Source organism: Ictalurus punctatus, chromosome 8 (assembly GCF_001660625.3).
Source record: "Ictalurus punctatus breed USDA103 chromosome 8, Coco_2.0, whole genome shotgun sequence".
Taxonomy (NCBI): Eukaryota; Metazoa; Chordata; class Actinopteri; order Siluriformes; family Ictaluridae; genus Ictalurus; species Ictalurus punctatus.
The window spans coordinates 16,121,460-16,141,402 of record NC_030423.2 but is presented as its reverse complement, the minus strand read 5'-3'; the positions used below and the strand labels follow the sequence as shown (position 1 = coordinate 16,141,402).

The window sequence follows — 19,943 nt, the reverse complement described above, 5'->3', positions numbered from 1 at the left end:
TTTACCATCACAACCACGGTATTAACATTCCTGCTATGGCATTCTCACTGCCAGGCATGAGCAGCCAAACACCAGGCATTGTTAAAGGAATACTCTTATTTTTAAAAAAAAAATAAAATTGTAATGGTTTTATTATTTTATTTATTTTTTTACCTAATCTCTGCCTACTACGTTAGTAGCGTATGTGCAATTACCACACGTGTTCTTACACTGAGAAAAGAACCAAACTCATGAATGTCTAAGGGCAGTTCAACATTTATGTGAAACATATTTTTGTGCAACATTTTCACGAATTTCCTTATTATTTGTAAATTCCGATCTAAATCCGTATAATTTGTCGCGTTGTTCAGTGATTAGACTACTTTTTCATGTTTTTTTCATATTGCAAACTTTTGGTATTGGCAATGAAATATTTTCAATTCAGCTTGCCATAAATATCCTAAATATTCACTCATTAACAAGAGCACTTTGTCCTTCATGTTGTTGTTTTTTTTTCTCCTTTGCCTGCAAATATGCCTCCAAAACAGTTCAAATTAATTAAATAAATAAAAAAGTCTGGCCTCAATCTGTGCTTTTCTGAAAATATAAACGAAAATTCAACTTTGGAATATGTGATGTGACCAAAAGGGCCGCATTCTGCCAGCTTTGTGATTGTTTTGCATGGGAATGCATGTAAACCTGCATTGGCATTTGGGAACTGGATGGCTTGATGAGTCAAAAGCTGAAAACCTTTTAACAATAACGATTTAGATTATTATGATTGTTGTTATTTCTATTTATCGGTTTAAGTGGTGGTGCAATGCATAATTCAGCTGCACCAACTATTCAGGGTGATATTTACAGTACTAATCATGATACACGAGATATTTACTAGTCATGACTCTGATGTTATTTTATTTGCCCATCACAGCAGTATCTGAGGTCCTTTAGTGTAGCTCTGCATTCAGAAACACTACGATCAGGTTGTGTGCTGTTATCTTTGGCACTTACAACGTGTAGCTCAATATGGTACTTGGCCATGACTCTAGGTTACACACCAGAGTCTCATTTTGCTTTGGTTGACTTGATATTTCTAAACCTTTTCTAAGATTTGTGTGTGCATTTCATGTGTGTTCAGGAAAGAGATACATGAGTAGGCACGGAATCAGTTGAAGCACTGTCAAAACAGAGAGCTGGAGCTGTGGATAGTCCAGCATGGCTGATGAGAGCAGGCATTAGACATTTATTAATATATCCTAAAAACACCTCTACACCAAGACCGCTGCGGCGAACAGGACCTACGAGTCCTGCCGTCTCTCCGAGGCGCTGATTTACAGTCTGTGTACCCAACTTGCTCCTTGGATAAACACCCCATTAAACCCCAGTTTAGAACTCAAACTCTAAAAACAAACAAGTGCAGCTTGTGAAATATTTTCAAGTTCACTCACAGAGTTGCTAACATGGCAATTTATATTCATCTTAATTGTTTTCTTTGCATGAGTGTTGCTCTCGTGAGGTTTTCTGAGAACGTGTGTATTGTTCTTTTCCGGTTTTCAAGCTTATTGGCACTGATGTAACATTCTCGTCGTTGGTTTTTGTTTGCGTTTAATTCCCCAGACTACGCTTGATTCCTTGATGGATAAACCTGAAAATGATGATTAAAGTGCTGTTATTGAGAAAACTATCACTTCGCTGAGAGATCTTTAATCCCAGGGGCTGCTGAAGTTCCACATGGCATGAAGATCTTGTGTGGTTTTTCTTTGATGTCTCTTAGCAACGCCGAGCACAATTTTCTAAAAAATCTTTCAGTGACACAGAACACGGTTGTTCAGTCAGGATCAACAGAGACATTACGAGGAGGGTAAAAAAAAAATAATAATAATAGATTTCCAGTCATCTGAGATTTCCTTTTCCCCCCTCCCCATATGTTTTGTCAGATATCAAAGTCTATTGAGCTGTAATAGTGACCAGCTTAGCTAATTTGGCAACACCTGAGTTCTTTGATAGCTTTGACACTGATTGGTGTGTGCGGGCGTGCCTCATGGCGCCGTTTTAGGCACCCGCCTGGTTTCCATTACAGGAAGGACTTTGCTTAGGGGCCGCCAAGTTTGGACAAGTGGCGCAGGCATGTACGGCAAATTGCGATGCAAGGGAGCGAATTGGTGCTCTTTGACATTTAATGACTGATCGTTTCGGCGCAGCAGGGCCAAAGCAAACAGGCGATGTGCGAATGACTGCATCGCCATGCTTGATGGCGCACGCAGGAGGATCACTGGCTGTTGACGTAGATGCTCTAGAACCACATCACTAATACTGTCTGTGTGTCTCTTTCTGTCTCTCACACACGGCAGACTTCTCTGTGCTGTCAGATGTATTTTTATTGTCGGATGTTTTACAGGAGCACAGTGTTGCTCTCCTCCAAATGTTATTTTAATTCTCAGAGAGATGAATGTGTGAGGTTTGAGGACTTGAATATCATTATTTAATTAGCGATCTGCTTTGTTGCTCCGTTTCTCACCCAATCCAAACAGATGAATGTCTTTCCAGTCTGTGTTTATTTAATTTATTGGTGTATTTTGGCTCGCAGGCTGATACTGGCCTTACTTTAGCCTTCATCTGAAAGCATATTAATGATTTGTTTTAGTTAAAGAATTTTGAAAAGATAACACAATTTTCCTGGTCCAGTTGAGATTTTTCCAAGGCTTCATCCCAGTCTCCTGAGTCGAACAGATGAACATATTTGGACGTGTGTGTGTGGTGGTGGTTGTTGGTTTTGGTTTTTTGGTTTTTTGTTTTTTACCTGTAATTCAATGAAAAGAGAAAAATTGGTTTCCTGTTGACCTGTGGAAACACATTTAGCATGTTTTGGCAAAAAAGCACAGCCGTTAAATATTGGAAGTGGGCAGGAAAATGCGACTGTACACCTACAGAATGAGTGATGCCTCTCCCTAATTCCCAGCGCGAGTGCTGGGTTGAAGGGTGTGCGGTGCAAACATTTACCTAATGCACAAACAAGCCTTGTACTGGTGTTTGTCCTTTGGTCTCCTCTGCATCTCTCTCACACACTGAAACTCTCTTTTAGGCACACACACACACTCACACACACACTCTCAGTTGAGCAGTTTGCAGGTATGCAGGAGCAGGTGGGCTGAGTGAGAATGGAAAACACTCTACACCCCAAATGATTAGCAGCTTCTCATGACCATGAATTCAGCTGACTTGTTAAAATATATTTAAAAAGAGTGTACTTTACCTCCATTGGTTTTGTCTGATATATCTATATCTATCTATCTATCTATATATATGTATGTATGTATGTATGTATGTGTGTGTATATATATATATATATATATATATATATATATATATATATATATATATATATATATATATATATATACAGTGAGGGGAAAAAGTATTTGATCCCCTGCTGATTTTGTACGTTTGCCCACTGACAAAGAAATGATCAGTCTATAATTTTAATGGTATGTTTACTTGAACAGTGAGAGACAGAATAACAACAAAAAAATCCAGAAAAATGCATGTCAAAAATTTTATAAATTAATTTGCATTTTAATGAGGGAAATAAGTATTTGACCCCCTCTCAATCAGAAAGATTTCTGGCTCCCAGGTGTCTTTTATACAGGTAACGAGCTGAGATTAGGAGCACACTCTTAAAGGGAGTGCTCCTAATATCAGTTTGTTACCTGTATAAAAGACACCTGTCCACAGAAGCAATCAATCAATCAGATTCCAAACTCTCCACCATGGCCAAGACCAAAGAGCTCTCCAAGGATGTCAGGGACAAGATTGTAGACCTACACAAGTCTGGAATGGGCTACAAGACTATTGCCAAGCAGCTTGGTGAGAAGGGGACAACAGTTGGTGCGATTATTCGCAAATGGAAGAAACACAAAAGAACTGTCAATCTCACTCGGCCTGGGGCTCCATGCAAGATCTCACCTCGTGGAGTTGCAACGATCATGAGAACAGTGAGGAATCAGCCCAGAACTACACGGGAGGATCTTGTCAATGATCTCAAGGCAGCTGGGACCATAGTCACCAAGAAAACAATTAGTAACACACTACGCCGTGAAGGACTGAAATCCTGCAGCGCCCGCAAGGTCCCCCTGCTCAAGAAAGCACATATACATGCCCGTCTGAAGTTTGCCAATGAACATCTGAATGATTCAGAGGACAACTGGGTGAAAGTGTTGAGGTCAGATGAGACCAAAATGGAGCTCTTTGGCATCAACTCAACTCGCCGTGTTTGGAGGAGGAGGAATGCTGCCTATGACCCCAAGAACACCATCCCCACTGTCAAACATGGAGGTGGAAACATTATGCTTTGGGGGTGTTTTTCTGCTAAGGGGACAGGACAACTTCACCGCATCAAAGGGACGATGGACGGGGCCATGTACCGTCAAATCTTGGGTGAGAACCTCCTTCCCTCAGCCAGGGCATTGAAAATGGGTCGTGGATGGGTATTCCCGCATGACAATGACCCAAAACACACGGCCAAGGCAACAAAGGAGTGGCTCAAGAAGAAGCACATTAAGGTCCTGGAGTGGCCTAGCCAGTCTCCAGACCTAAATCCCATAGAAAATCTGTGGAGAGAGCTGAAGGTTCGAGTTGCCAAACGTCAGCCTCGAAACCTTAATGACTTGGAGAAGATCTGCAAAGAGGAGTGGGACAAAATCCCTCCTGAGATGTGTGCAAACCTGGTGGCCAACTAAAAGAAACGTCTGACATCTGTGATTGCCAACAAGGGTTTTTAAACCAAGTACTAAGTCATGTTTTGCAGAGGGGTCAAATACTTATTTCCCTCATTAAAATGCAAATCAATTTATAACATTTTTGACGTGCGTTTTTCTGGATTTTCTTGTTGTTATTCTGTCTCTCACTGTTCAAATAAACCTACCATTAAAATTATAGACTGATCATTTCTTTGTCAGTGGGCAAACGTACAAAATCAGCAGGGGGATCAAATACTTTTTTCCCCCACTGTATATATATAACCACACTAGCACCATTACGCAACATGTCCCCTCTTCAATATCTCTCTATAGATGTTTAGTTGTTTATAGTAATCTCATATACCTTACATGACCACTTTGTGTGTGTGTGTGTGTGTGTGTGTGTGTTTCTGGGTGTATTTTAGGCAGATATGATGTTCAGCTCTGGACTCTTCTGGATGGGACTGTGTTTCATTCCTGTCACTTCTCTGGTGTTTGACCTGGCTTACAAAGTGTGAGTTCCCTTTCCTCATGTGCTGTTCTCTGGACTCGGTTCAAGGTGTCAGAGTTTAGTGTCGGATGAATAATTGTATTAACCTGAAAAGATCATTCTGCGCGTTTGTGAGACATGTGCACTGATTGCAGTAATAGGTTATGTAATGATTTGGGATTTGTAACAGCACTTTCTCTGCCTCTAAATTAATATTAAAATGACTGTAAACTCATTTGGAAATGCAGCTGTTCATTTTAAGTGATTATTTAGTTGTTGTTTTTTTTATTAATGGTTGACATAGAATTGGTGTTTGCGTACTATCAAAAAAGGATTTTTTCAGCAATTTCGGTGTGCAGAGAGCTTGTATTGTGCATTGTTTATTGTATTGTAAACCAATTATACTTCTGACACTCTCGTGTGTGTGTGTGTGTGTGTGTGTGTGTGTGTGTGTGTGTGTGTGTCTCAGTATAAAGAAGACATACTTCAAGACCCTGGTCGATGAGGTTCAGGAACTAGAGGCTCTGTCGAAGGACCCTGGAGCAGTGGTTCATGGGAAGAGGTAAGGAGCACACACACACACACACACACACACACATATACATATACATGCATATATATACATACATACATACATACATACACATATATATATATATATATATATATATATATATATATATATATATATATATATATATATATATATATATATATATATATGCATACACACACACACACACGGAGAGAGAGAGAGAGAGCCCTGACCAACCTTGTCAGCCTCTGGCTGAATATAAAGAATTACAGTAACATGAGCTGCACACTTCGATGAACAGGACAATAACGGCTGAAAGTCTCTGCTCGCTGTGTGAAATAAACGCCAGCAGCTCTCCAACAAGCTGCACTTTCTTTCACTGTCCACTTTATCATCTGTAAGCTGCAGTAGGTACAGGCAGTATTAATGAAAAGGTGCGAGTGGGGATCTGAGCTCTGTGTGAATCATCTTGCTGGCTCTTCTCCCGGCTCAGCCGGCCAAAGACAGAACACACTCGCAGCTCTGTTAAGGGTTTTGGTGTGTAAATCTTACACACTCTGTCCTGTGTCTGTCCTCCTCGTGGTTCTGCCACAGGTGAGAGAGTTCACTCATGTGGGACAGAGTTCTGAATAATGTCTGCATCTCACTCTTTACTCTCTCTTTCTCTCCTTCTTTGTCTCTCTGTCTCTGTGTGTATGTGTGTGTGTGTGTGTGTGTGTGTGTGCACATGTGTGTGTGCGTGCAGTCTGACCGAGAGGGCTCAACTACTGAAGAACGTGTTTAAGAAGAGCACAGTCAGCCTGTACCGCTCCGACTCCATGCAGCAGAATATACTCCGTACGTCAGCGAAACACCTTCAGTCCAACTCCAACACCAAACACTCACACCACACACACGCTCAGACCACCTGCTGGACACACACCCCACTATTTCCATCTCTCCCATCAGAATGCAGGTGCACACGTACACTCAGGCGCATACTGATGCACATACAGTGGGGGAAATAAGCATTGAATGCGTCATCATTTTTTTCAGGAAATATATTTCCAGTGAGGCTGTTCACATGAAATTTTCACCAGACATCAGTATTAACTCAAGAAATATAAAGAATTCACAACAATGAAGTCCATAAAGAAAGTTAGGTGTAATAAAGTGGAATGACAGGGAAAAACGTACTGAAAAAAAGTATTGAAAACTAAAAAAAAAAAGATGATGACGCATCCAATACTTATTTCCCACCCACTGTATGCTGACAACAAACCTTAGGACAGTCAGAGGAAATTAACCCGAAAAAAGCTGCCAGATGTGAGGAATGCACCGAATCGTCTCCCTTTACGTCAAGTGCACACTACACAAAAAATCAACAAGAACTCCCAGCAACTTGGCATGCATATCACCATTCATGATAAATCCTGGATCCAGGAGATGAAGTGGTGAAGCTAGATAGATAGATGGATGGATAGATGGATGGATAGATAGATAGATAGATGGATGGATAGATGGATAGATGGATGGATAGATGGATAGATAGATAGATAGATAGATAGATCTATAGATAGATAGATAAATAGATATTTATTTATAGTATTTTATATATATATATATATATATATATATATATATATATATATATATATATATATATATATATATATATATATATATATATATATATATATATATATATCTCACAAATGCATGCTTCCTGGTGATGCACAGTATCAAAAATAGTAGTGCCTCCTGTTGTCTTTGTGGAACAGACATTGCGTACTACCCAAAGAATCTTTCATCCATTTTTTTTTTGGTTTGTTACTTTTTTTACAAAATGAGGGCAGAAACAATAATTGCAGCAAGTTGCTCTTCATTTTTTACAATAACTTTTTTTTTTTTTGGTCACTCAGATGATCCGAGAATTAGATGCGACAACACAACAGGTCCCAAGTGATAAATGTCGTGCGGTGTGAGCAGCACACCATCCTGTTGTGTAGCACCCACTAGACATAACATAAAAGTCAGATCCAAGATCCAGCTGGTCATCACGTGGTAGAGACCATTAGACATTTGACTAGACGAGGGAGTAATGTGACAGAATTGTTGTTTTTAGTCAAACCACTGGAGAACAACCTCAGCGCTTGGTGGTAATGCCTGTCACAGGATATTTGATCTCACAAGGCGTTCACACACACTGACATGCCTCGCAACTATAATTGCGAACATACCCACCTGTGTCGAGCTCGGCCTGACGCACGCTTCCTCCATCTTGATTTGCGCTTGTTTGCTTTCTGTTGCTTTTGTTCTAATTATTTGCTCATGATATTATGTTTGTTGTTTGTTTTTAGGTGGGGAAGGGACGCACTCGGTCATAGTCTAATTCTGCATGTCATTTACCTGAAAATCAGACCTTAATCCTAATCTGCTTTATTAACCTACCTTTTAAATATGGCTTCACCTCTTCCCGAACACCTCATGTGTTTGCGCATGTGTTTGTGCTGTGCTGTGTAGCTCTGTTGTCACGTCTAATTATTTCCATGTCCCACTGTCATACCCACAATGCACCGTTCTCCTCGGCCTCTTGCATGCGCCTCCAGGTCAGCAGGGAGAGGCCGAGTCGGTTGAGACATAAAGGTGAGTCAGGGGTCAAAGGTTAACCCCAGTGTGCAGTGCAGTAGAGGATATAGTGTATCTAAATGATGAATTCTGAGGTTCTGCATCATACAGCATGAGACAGGGTGTCACTCCTTAGCACAAAGTGTTAAAAAAAACAATTTTAAATGCTGTTACAGGGACATATCGAGCAGTTCTATGGGTCATATTGAAAGAGAACTGAAAGCGGGTCTTTTACCTGACAACATAATCATAGCTTAACAAACACAAAGCACTAACATTTCCCTTTTGTTTTGATTGGCTGCTTTTGTCTTAACAGGTCACGCCCAAACTGATCCCTCACATACACTTAACACTTAAGTTAACCACAATTTCCTTTTTCAATTGCCATTTCATCATTTTATATAGATCTTTGCAATCTGACTTGGTTCTAAAAAGTGTGTTCATATTTGCATTGTTCACTTTTCTCAATGTAATCTCTAGAAAATTCTATCAGCCAGGGCTGGGCAATATGACAGTAGAACACTGATATTGCAATTACACCACTGTTAATGTTAACTGATTAGATGTTAAAATCTGTTTTTGGACTGTTGCTTTCATTTTTCCTCTTTAATGTCCACAAATGTGGCATGGCCACTTTGTTAGAAAAACGAAATGTTTTCTTGTATTGTAATTCATTTTGCCGTATTGCCCACCCCTTCTATACGTATTTGTACTGTATTTTCTGACTTGTCTTGTCCGTAATCTCTTCCTGCAGATGGCTACGCTTTCTCTCAGGATGAGAACGGAGTGGTCTCCCAATCAGAGGTCATCAGGGCCTATGACACTACCAAGCAGCGGACCAACGAGTGGTGAGATCCGGCCCCCTCGGCCCGGCCCCTCAGCCGCCAGTCAACCTTTTGAAGCTGACAGAAGTTAAGGCCTGTCAGGTTGTTTTTGTCCAGCTCTCTTGCTGGACTTGAGTAGGACAGAGCAAGAGTTCTGTACTTCGAAAAGGGAATAATAATAATATAAATAAATAAAAAAGCAAGGAACAAAATCAATCCATAGTTTTGAAGTTGTCCCAGTGCCGTGCAGTCGCTGTGTGTCCAGCGGAGTGTGGTTTACGCTGGACTGCAGTGTTAATGCCCCACTAATCACTGGGAACACTGCGAAAGACACCAACATGTTCTCTGCCCTGACATTCACACTCCTGTACTTAAAGCCAACTGAAATCTGCTGGGATGACGGTAGTAACAGTTTCTGTTAGTGGTCTTTGACTGTTTCTCTAATCAGTGAGAGCAATTTATCCCCTCTCTCCCGTTGCTCTACATAATTCCCGCTACAGATCTTCTAGAAATGGAAATTGCCAAAGAGTACAGTCATAGGATTCAAATGTAAGATGTATTATCTCATCATATTTGCAGATTTCTCCCCAAGCATTTCTGTTCTTCACTGATTTTACCACTGCACACCTGAAAAGATTTGCTTGTTCTAATTTCCTCCGTCATCATTTTTATTTTATTATTACTATTTATTTCATTTTTTTTTAATAAGTTGTTTTGTGCCTGATTCAGTTGTTTGTTTGTTTGTGCCTGAATCTGTTACTGCATTCCACATGGCACACAGCTGCAAATCACAAATGTGCCTAATAGGAACTTTTTAGTCCCCAATTAGAGAGTATTTCAGATCCTTAGCTAGGTAGAATTTATAATCCAGTAACCCGTGAAGCTGCTGTTGTCTCTGCAGTGCCTGGCTGATTCGGTAGAATTTTTGGGGAGGCTGTACTGAGCTTCACATCGAGTCTGTTTTCAGCCAGCTTTGAAAGTATTTTAGTTGATCCGAATGTTTGACTTTGGAGAAAATGGCGAGCCGATCCCACAAAACTGAAGTGCCATTAGCTTACAGGAACGTAACGAGGACTTAGCTTAGAGGTGCACCCACTATCAAAACATCTTTGTGTCTACAGTTAGTTATTTTGTGGATTTGTATTTTTATATTGGACAAGTACAACTTTTTTGGATCGATCTGCTTTGTAACAAGACGTCATTCTTTTGTTTTGTTGTCCGTCTCCTGGGAAGATGAGTCTAATATCCCTGTGACTGGAACTGTCCTGTTAACATTATTAAGGCTTCGTTCTTTCTTCTTTTACGCTCGAGTTCGTGCACTAGTTCTCTTCTCCCTGTGGGAGAGCAGGTTCTATATTTGTGTGTTTATTGTGTCTTGTCTGCATGTGCATGTGTGTGAGTGTGGGTTTGTGTGTGCGTGCTTGAAAGTGTGTGTGTGTGTGTGTGTGTGTGTGTGTGTGTGTATACCTGTTGTTAAGCATGTCTGTTTTAAATTAACCCTGGGAGAATAACTGCTATTTCTTCATCCTGAATCTTAAATCCCTTTGTATTGGCGAAGGAAGGGTTGTGTGCGTGTGTGTGTGTGTGTGCGCGTGTGTGTGTGTGTGTGTGAGTGTGCACGTGTGCGTGCACGTGTGAGTCTGCATTTGATTGTGTGAACCTCCCATGTCTGTGTCTTTCCTGTGTGTGATGCTGCTCGCTCCTCGTCTGCACGACTCCAGGTATAATCAGTGAGTTATGTGCTGCTGCATGGCCGTGTACGCGTGTGGGATGTGTGCTAGTGTGTGTGTGTGGAGGGGGAGTGTGTGTGTATGTATCTGTCCCAGGCACTGAGGGGTTCTTGTCAGTGATGCCTAACTAAAGCTTGACAGATGATGTTGCGCACTGCACTGTTAATCTCCCCGGTGGTGGCGAGTCTCTCTGATCTTGAGTATTATTTCCAGTATTGTGTGTGTGTGTGTGTGTTGTGTGTCTGTATGTACTTTTATTTAAAAGCTCACAGCGTATCTCTTCTTTAAACGGGAATCTCAGCGTTTCCTTTCCAGCTAATTGTAAAGTACAGCTACAGTGCATTTGTCTTCTTATCTCTGCTTCTGGTGAGCGTTTGGGTTTTTTTCTCGGCCGTCGGTTCTGATTGGCTCTCGCTGAACTGAGTGCTGAGTTTTCGAACAGGAAGCCAGTGACAGAGTCGGACTCGTGCGTTAGCAAAGCTGTTGTCTGTGGATGTGGTTGACTGCATGACTGGATTAAATGTTAGTCGTACACTAATTCTCCTTCTGCATTTTTTTTTTTTAATAAATAAAAAAAAAGTTTGTATTAACCTTTTATGGCTGTTTTTTTTTTCTTCTTTATTTTATGTCTTCATTGTTTAATGATTGTTCAGCATGTCGGGACTGCGAAATTTTAAGTGTTCTGTCTTTTACTGTCATAACGGACTAATGAAATAAACTTTACCACATGAACAAGGAAATAAAAGCTTTTCGTCGTCAATACTGACCTCGTTCACTTTTAACTTTTAGAACTGAACTCAAATCGGTTTCCCTTCTGTGTATATATTTTCACTGCTTTGTCATGAGATTTGCCTCAGAAATTTAACTGACATTGTGTAAAACTTGACTTTCACCAGAAACAGAATTTTTTTTTTTTTTTTTTTTAAAAAGCCTGTTTTGAACATAAATCTAATATTTAGCATTAATTCCCACATTAATATTAAGCATCAGGTTTCAGAATAGTGTTCCACTGGCCTATTTCCTGTCTAGACCAGTGTAAATCCACCAAATCATTCAACCCGCTAAATAATTTTGTGTGTTAAACCTGTAGATTCCGTCAATGAACACTGCGTCAGGGCATGTCGTGTTTATCGCTCATGAAGACTGTAAAAGAATAAAATATTGCAGTCATGTAAATTCCAGGTTCTTGTGTAAACTACTATGAATCCCGGCGTCCCACGCTCTTGGTTTATTTGCCACACTGTGGTGTTCTTTAGAAGGATGTTTCTGTCTGCTTCGTCTCCGGGCCTCGGCCTGTACCGTACTTAACCTGTTTATGAGCTTCAATGGGTTTGAATCATGTTGACTGCATTTACTCCTGAATTTCTTCTCTGCTTCGTTTAGACACGACCCTGTGGGATAAGCACGGATCCGTACGGTCCTCGTATTGCATGTAAATGGAAGAAAATGTTTTCTATTCACTTTTCTTTGGTTTCCTTTCACAAATCCAACTCGTTAGACACATTTGCAAGAGTTGAACCCTGGCCTGAAGACTCGCTGGAGTGTTGGTGTGTACTGTATTTATTTTATCCTGTAATTAAGAAAATTGAATCATTATAAATTGGGCAGACAAACACACACACACAGCCGTGAGAAACTAAACAGGAAAAGGCGGAGAGGACCCCAGAAACTATCAACCCAGTTCATGTGTACTAAGTAGATGCCATCTCCGATGACTAGATTTCTCATTTTACAGCCGCTTGATTCAGTTCCTGTCCGGATCGTCTGGGGATTGCCGAAATGCTCCAGTATAGTTCAGTAAATATTTTCACAATGAAAGCATCAGTATCGGTCTTGGTGGCCTGTTCTGAGTTTGTCCTTGGAGTAAACTATTTTCCCATCTTGTATAATGTACACTGTTGGTCATAAAAACTGCAGATTTCTGCCGTGCATTCAAAATCATTTTAAAAAATCCCTATTTCTTACATGAATACATCATGAGACTGTTCCCACATTCAGAGAAAACCCTTTGAGGAAAAGTTATTACTTTATTACAGCAAAATTATTTAAAAATGTGACATTTAATCAGATTGTTTTTAAACAGCAGAACAGAGTGTTCACACAGTTCTCGTACATGACTGTTCCCCAGCTCGATGCGCCGCTCCGGTTGGTCCGATATTTCAGTAACGTGAGCGCTCGGAGCATTTCGCTCACCACAAATCTAGCAGAGAGCGTGTAACTGTCAACGTAACCTGAAACCAGCACGATTATGGGCAATTATGCAGCTTTCTATGAATTATGCTAAATGAAATACAAAACCTAAACCAGATCATGGAAAAACAAACAGTTGAAAAGAAAAACAGTCCCAGAGGTAGCTGTGTCTTACTCTGTTGTAGTTGAGAGAGGAGCGAGGAATGTGAAGAAACATGGCTCGACGTTAGTAGCTATTCTTTTCACTGAGCAAACATAATGTGCTGTGAAATATACATTTCAGCACGAACAAAAAAAACAAAAAAAAAAACAGTTTTTTTTTTTAATGTGGACAATCAGCTTCCCTGGTTTAGGCAACTACATATTTTAATCTCGTTCTACAAAGCAAACGCACACATCCGCACAGACGCGTACACACTCTGCACTCTTTATCTAGTAAACCGTAACCGTATCTGTGATTGTCTAAAAGATCGTTTTCATTCCTGGTTTGCGTTGTTTTAATTCCGTCAATGAGAACCGAGTAGTCCAGAATAATTCTTCTAAATAGGTCTTCGTTCTTACAGTCCTTTCCTTGAGCGTCCCGTGTTAATTCGCTTTATCGAACATCCAGGAAGATAGAAACATTTATATAAAACACGATAAAAGTGCATAAACTGAATATAATTTATTAAGAGGTGCAAACAGGGGCCTGCGTGAGTTCCAGACAAAAATATTGTGCTTTCCTCTGTAGTTATGTGCCTGTCTCGTTCCCGCTAGTTTCAGCAGCTCTTCAGCGTCAACCAAACCCTCTGCAACTCAACAAAAAGCCTGACAACTACTATTCCCCCCCCCCCCCCCCCCCCCCCCAAAAAAAAAGAAGCATCACTTCATATTGTATTCCAGTTCAGGCTAGAGAAATAGTGTGTCCAGTGTCCTGTTCCTGAAGCTCCAGATCAGCTCTGGTTGAAGTCAGCAAAGCCTTTATTCCCACCAAACGGCTCCGGCTGCAAGGGGAAGAAGTACTGCTGAGACAGGAGGAGGTTGGAGCTCTGGGCCGTGTGGAGGCTCTGATGGTGGCCGTGTTGGTGTGTGTGCACGTAAGAGACGCTGCCCTGCAGGCACTGTGGAGATGAGTATGGAGGTGGAGGTGGAGGAGGCAGTAAGGGCTGAGCTGGTGCCAGGGACACTGGTGTGGATACAGAAGAGGCTGAGGCCAGCAGGAGCTGCTGCGGGGGCTGCTGGAGTCCCAGAACATCAGATCTGCTCAGAGAGAAACGGCGCAGTGAGCTGCCCCCGCCAGCACTGCTGGAGCTTGTTGTGGCCGTGCTGGACTGGCGCGACGGTGCGCGCAGGTTGGTAGGCGCCGCCCCTGCAGTCAGGATCATGGGGATGGTCTCGCCCTGGCAGCTACGCAGGGAGAAGCGGATCGGCTGCTGCGTCGGCTGTTTGGGCCGTAAACACGTACAACAGTATACAGCCACCAACGAGCCAATGACCACAAACGCCACAAAAATGGAGCCAACCATCAGGAACGGCATGTAGATAGGTTCTGAAGGAGGAAGAGCAGGGGGAAATGCATGAACGGTCAGACTTCATGGGAAACACATTGCGGAGATTGACCTCGTCTTAGACAGAAGATAAATCTAGAACTCTAGGTGGCTGTCTGGTAGAACACCTCAACGAAATGTTTCCCTAAAAAAAACCCTCAACTCTCCGGAGAACCCCTGAACAAACCTATTCTGTTGGATGGTGATGTAGATAATTATGTGATGCTTTATGGTGGTTTCATTTAATTACTCGGTTTTTAATATTAAGTGTAAAATCGTTATGAAATATAACGTCAATAAGATATCAAGTACTTACGCCTGTCTATTTAGTAATTAAGGCTGTCTACTCATTAAAAAAAAATTCTTCTGACATTTCTATTTCTGTGTTTTTAATAACGTAATAATCTCTAATAACGTAATTGCGATTTTCAAAACACTTGCCATCTAATAGGGAACATAAAGTACACGATTCACTCTTTTATAAGGTGTTTGGCTGAAATACGTGCTCTTGTATTGGGAGCACGTCTGCTTTTAGACAGCTGAATGGTTACTGTTACTAAAGATGACCGAGCGACGGCAAACGAAAGATTTTCTTCCTCTGCCTCAGGACAAGTTTATGTAACAGCATCGGATTGCAGTCTGATGTTACGGCCTTGGAGCTTGACTTTGGATTGAAGGTGGGTTATAGGGGTGGTTATCTAAGACGACGCATAATCCTGAAATGACCGAGTTTCTTTATAGAGCTTAGAATTGGTTTGTTTGATCAACAGTTAGATTTGCTGTTTTGTTTCTCATGCTATAATGAAAATGAAGGATCTTACAGATCTTCTCAGGAGCACTTATACATGCACTTATAATCTTAAATATGTTAAATATGGATACAACTAAACTAGCATGTTCTTTGAGCCTCTAAACTATACGACAACCTCCCGATAGCCTACTGCCCTCATATTTGGACATCAAATGTCCTAACAATATTGTGTGTATATATTCTTCAAAGAGCTTTGAGGACAGTTTTCCTCAATAAAATCTCATTTCTCTTATATTTCTTATTTGTTCACTGATTCCGATCCAATCATTTCCAGCTTCTCTCTCTCTCTCTCTCTCTTACACACACACACACATTCACTCACTCACACTCACTCTCTCACATATACACACACATACACACAGAGGCAGTGGGAGGGGGTAATGTGTGTGTGGTGACACTCAGGTGTATCTGGTTTCCAAACTCGTTTCGTGTCTGTCTCCTGCTCCTATAAATCACACATGAGAACAGGTGTCTCTGCGCAGTGTGATCGAGTCTGTAGTCTTTACCTCCTTCAGTCTCCTGCGAGGGAAATGAAATCGCACCCTTCAGAGCGTCTGCGTTCCCGACAATATTTCAGTGCGCTACAGTAAACATTTGTTCAACACCTGCAGTGTATTCTGCTAAACAACATTGCTACACAGCTCTGCAGACTGAATTGGACTGAACTGCAATCAGTTCAGAAATTAAGATTGGACTGCAGAGCAACAGCATGTATTCCACAGCTACTAAACATGTTTATGCGTGTTCACTGTGTCACTTCATCACCAGTCTGCTGTATAGCCGAGTTATTCATGTGGGTACTTTAAATATTGAGTTTATTATATTATTGTATTATATAGACCTGTCCACATCTATCATGAAATACAAGCTTGTTTGTATTGGGTTTGGTTCGGTTTTTTTTTTTTTTTTGTATTTTGCACTTTGTTGTGTGCAGAATGATTTTACCAAAACATACACACATTGCGCTGTATTTCTACCAGCAGACACTAATGTGCGTCATTTTAAGTTTCTATAGACATATGCACTTTTTTCTAGCATCAAGGAAAAGCGCAGATCATCCTCAACCACACTAAACGAATCTAACGTTTTTTTAATGATATATATATATATATATATATATATATATATATATATATATATATATATATATATATATATATATTTATTTATTTATTTATTTTTTTTAAACCGTGTTCATTTGTTTTAGGCTACTATTTTAGTATGATTGTATGTTTTGAGTAGGTTTTATCCTTTTTAAATCTCTAAACAGTTAAGTTATGGGTGAGTTGAGTCATTGTTCCAGACTGCAGTGCATGACCCAGGTGTGTGTGTGTGTGTGTGTCTTACGCGGTGTGTATTCCGTGTGCTCGCTGTCCCGGTGGTTGGTGCAGCTGCCCTGGTCCAGGCGCGCGTCCGTGGCAGCACAGCAGTACCGCAGCGCGCAGCTCCCGCAACACACGGCCGCGTCCGCCGTGTCCAAGTGCTCCGGACACTGGAAGCCTTCATGGTAGTTTCCGCTGTTGTCCAGCCAGCCGTGACAGTACTCTCCCCGCGCATCGGGGATGTACAAGTGCCATGTGAGATAACCCAGAACGAGACAGCTTACCCAGCGCGCCATGCCGCACAGACCGTTCACTTGATGTCTATTACACGCGTCGGTTAATGCTCCTCTGTGTGTTCAAAACTTAACGGCAGATCTTATGGAGTCTAGTCCACTCCCGTCTCCGGTTTAGTTACCATCTCGAGATCTGGAACACCTCTAGCGCTTTTCCTTCAGCCGTTAAAATAAATGATGCTCTCATATTCAGTTCCCCAGTTAGCGGAAAACCTCAAAATAAACGCAATTATACACACTTGAGCTTTACAAACTCTCACAGACGCTCAATCCATCCACGAAGCCTGTCTGACAGTTTCACTGCTCCTCCAGTCAACACAGATTTGCCCCAAATCCGACAGTTTGAAGTTAACGTCGTTTCCAGGGAAAGCTCTCTCTTTCTCTCTGTGTGTGTGTGTGTGTGTGTGTGTGTGTGTGTGTGTGTGTGTTCTCAGGCAGTTTGATGTGTCTCGAGCCTGACGCTGAGTTTTAAGCTTTGAGCGCGCGCACCGGGCTTCACTCTCCGCTCACTCTATTGTCATGGAGTTTTGAGTGAGTTTTGGAGCGGAGGCGCGCGCAGCTGCGTGGCCTGACGTACCATGACGTCATTCGCGCCAATTACGAACGCAAGTGGGATGAGGATTGGTGTGTAAATCCAGGTTCAATCCGATATGCTTCAAATAATTGAACAGACCAGTCCCATAACTACAGCGGGTCATTCACAGCACCTTCTATAAACTCTAAAAACAACAACAACAACAACAATAACTGTATGGTTAATAAACTGTACCTCTTCCTTGTCACTGGGGTGGGACCCTCAGATGGAACATCTTTTGTACCTTTAATGTGTGTCTTTCACACGGAAGCGTGGATACGCAGTAGTCAACTTTTAAATACGATTTAAGGTACATAAATAAATCAAGTTTAAATATATACTACATGCACCTTTACATGAAGGTAAATTCAGGTATATTGGGACATCAAGTCAATTAGGACAGTATAATATAGAAGCATAATGTGAAACTTATTACTAAGCTCTTGCAGTGGAAGTGTTTTTGTTAGAAATAACATTACTTCATTCATGTGAGATCATTTAAGAGGGTGTGGTCAGTATAAAAAAAATCTTGGGGCAGGACAAATGACATATACTTTGGTTAGTTTTTTTCAAAAGCTTATAAAATTGTCATGACTAAAATGTTACACATATTGCATAGCATATACGCAGTAGTGAATAACAGTGATTATTTTGCTACAATGGCACCTGTCAAGTGGGGGATATATTAAGCAGCAAGTGAACAGTCAGTTCTCAATGTTGATATGTTGGAAGCAGGAAAAATGGGCAAGCGTAAGGTTCTGGGTCAAAACATCTCCAAAACAGCAGGTCTTGTGGGGTCTTCCCGGTATGCAGTGGTTAGTATCTACCAAAAGTGTTCCAAGGAAGGACAGCCCGTGAACTGGTGACAGGGTCATGGGCACCCAAGGCTCGTTGATGTACATGGGGAGTGAAGGATAGCCCATATGGTCTGATCCCACAGAAGAGCTACTGCCGCACAAATTGCTGAAAACGTTCATGCTGGTTATGATAGAAATGTGTCAGAAGAAATAATGCTTCACAGCTTGCTGAGTTGCGGCAGACCGCTCCAAGTGCCCATGCTGACCTCTGTCCACTGCTGAAGGTGTTTACAGTGGGACTGGACATCAGAACTGGACCATAGAGCAGTGGAAGAAGGTGGCCTGGTCTGATTAATCACATTTTAGTTTACATCACAGCCGGGTGGGTGTGCATTGCTTATCTGGGGAAGAGATGGCACTAGGATTTACTATGGGAAAAAAGCAAGTCAGCAGATAGTTTGATGCTCAGGGCAATGTTCTGCTCGGGAACCTGTGATGTTACTTTGACACGTATCGCCTACCTAAACATTGTTGCAGACCAAGTACACGCCTTCATGGTAATGGTATTCCCTAATGGCAGTGTCCTCTTTCAGCAGGATAATTGTTCAGGAATGGTTTGAGGAACATGACAAAGAGTTCAAGGTGTTGACTCGGCCTCAAATTCCCCAGATCTCGAGCCGATCTTGTCCCTCATCATTATGTGCTGGACAAACAAGTCTGATCCATGGATGCCCCAGCTCGCAATTTACAGCACTTAAAGGATCTGCTGCTAACATCTTGGTGCCAAATACCACAACACACCTTCAGGAACTGACTGTTCACTTGCTGCCTAATATATCCCACTTAACAGGTGCCCTTGTAAACAAGATAATGTTATTCACTTCACTTGTCAGTGGTTTTAATGTTATAGCTGATTGGTGTGTGTGTGTGTGTGTGTGTGTGTGTGTGTGTATGCATATGTGTTAGAATAACAGTTATTCTAGCACTGATAGGCTAGCATAAAATTTAAACAAAAATCAATAGACACATGAACGTGTTTTATTAATAGTACTGGAGTGTCGCCCTCTGCTGTCCCTTTCAATTATTACACTTAGAGGGCCAAAAAAAAAAAAAAAAAAAAAAAAAAAAAACAGACTGAGAGTGTATCGTAATGTATTGTGTAGCACAGAGGGACGTATAACTGTAATGTGATGTTCTCTTCCTTCCCCACTTCTCTTCTATTATCTGTATGCTTAAATTCTCATAAATATATAGTCTTAAAAAGTTTTCAACCCTTCGGTTGTCAATCTGGGGGAAATCCTTAAATGTTTTGTGCAGATTCCTACAACAGTGTTTTCCTATCGTAACAAGTTCTAAGGAAACCCTTTAAGGAGGCTAAAAACCCTAATCCAGTGAACCCTCAAAAACCTTTTTATGGTATTTTTTTTTTGCTAAACGCATTAACAGTCAGTTTAGCTGATTTTAAATGTTCTGGCAAGTCCCTGTAGAAAAAACAACAATAGAAACCCTCATAGAATTTGTAATGGTTT

At 41.2% G+C, this 19,943-nt stretch overlaps 2 protein-coding genes across 4 annotated transcripts in view; one reads left to right on the top strand and one right to left on the bottom strand.

Moving 5' to 3' along the window:
• atp8a1 (ATPase phospholipid transporting 8A1) overlaps nucleotides 1-11,661 on the top strand; it is a 157,081-nt gene extending 145,420 nt beyond the window's left edge. For all 3 annotated transcript variants that reach the window (XM_053682041.1, XM_053682040.1, XM_053682042.1), the window contains 4 exons: nucleotides 5,141-5,229; nucleotides 5,675-5,767; nucleotides 6,486-6,577; nucleotides 9,102-11,661. In XM_053682041.1, the coding sequence (XP_053538016.1) occupies nucleotides 5,141-5,229; nucleotides 5,675-5,767; nucleotides 6,486-6,577; nucleotides 9,102-9,199 (372 nt within the window). In that variant the 3' untranslated portion in view covers nucleotides 9,200-11,661. The remainder of the gene's footprint in view (nucleotides 1-5,140; nucleotides 5,230-5,674; nucleotides 5,768-6,485; nucleotides 6,578-9,101) is intronic.
• A 2,263-nt stretch (nucleotides 11,662-13,924) lies between these two features.
• Nucleotides 13,925-17,561, bottom strand: shisa3 (shisa family member 3). The gene is made up of 2 exons (XM_017474534.3): nucleotides 16,776-17,561; nucleotides 13,925-14,619 (listed from the first exon to the last, which is right to left on the bottom strand). Exons 1-2 carry the CDS (start codon nucleotides 17,044-17,046, stop codon nucleotides 14,024-14,026), a joined length of 867 nt encoding a protein of 288 aa, XP_017330023.1. The 5' UTR covers nucleotides 17,047-17,561; the 3' UTR covers nucleotides 13,925-14,023.
• Nucleotides 17,562-19,943: the final 2,382 nt, after the last annotated feature.

Excerpts from the sequence above, each read along its gene's own strand:
- shisa3 (XM_017474534.3), bottom strand. The coding sequence starts at position 17,046 with ATGGCGCGCTGGGTAAGCTGTCTCGTTCTGGGTTATCTCACATGGCAC. Across the intron at positions 14,620-16,775 it reads GCACACGGAATACACACCGC|AACCTATCTACATGCCGTTC; the intron begins GTAAGACACACA and ends TTCCTCCTTCAG.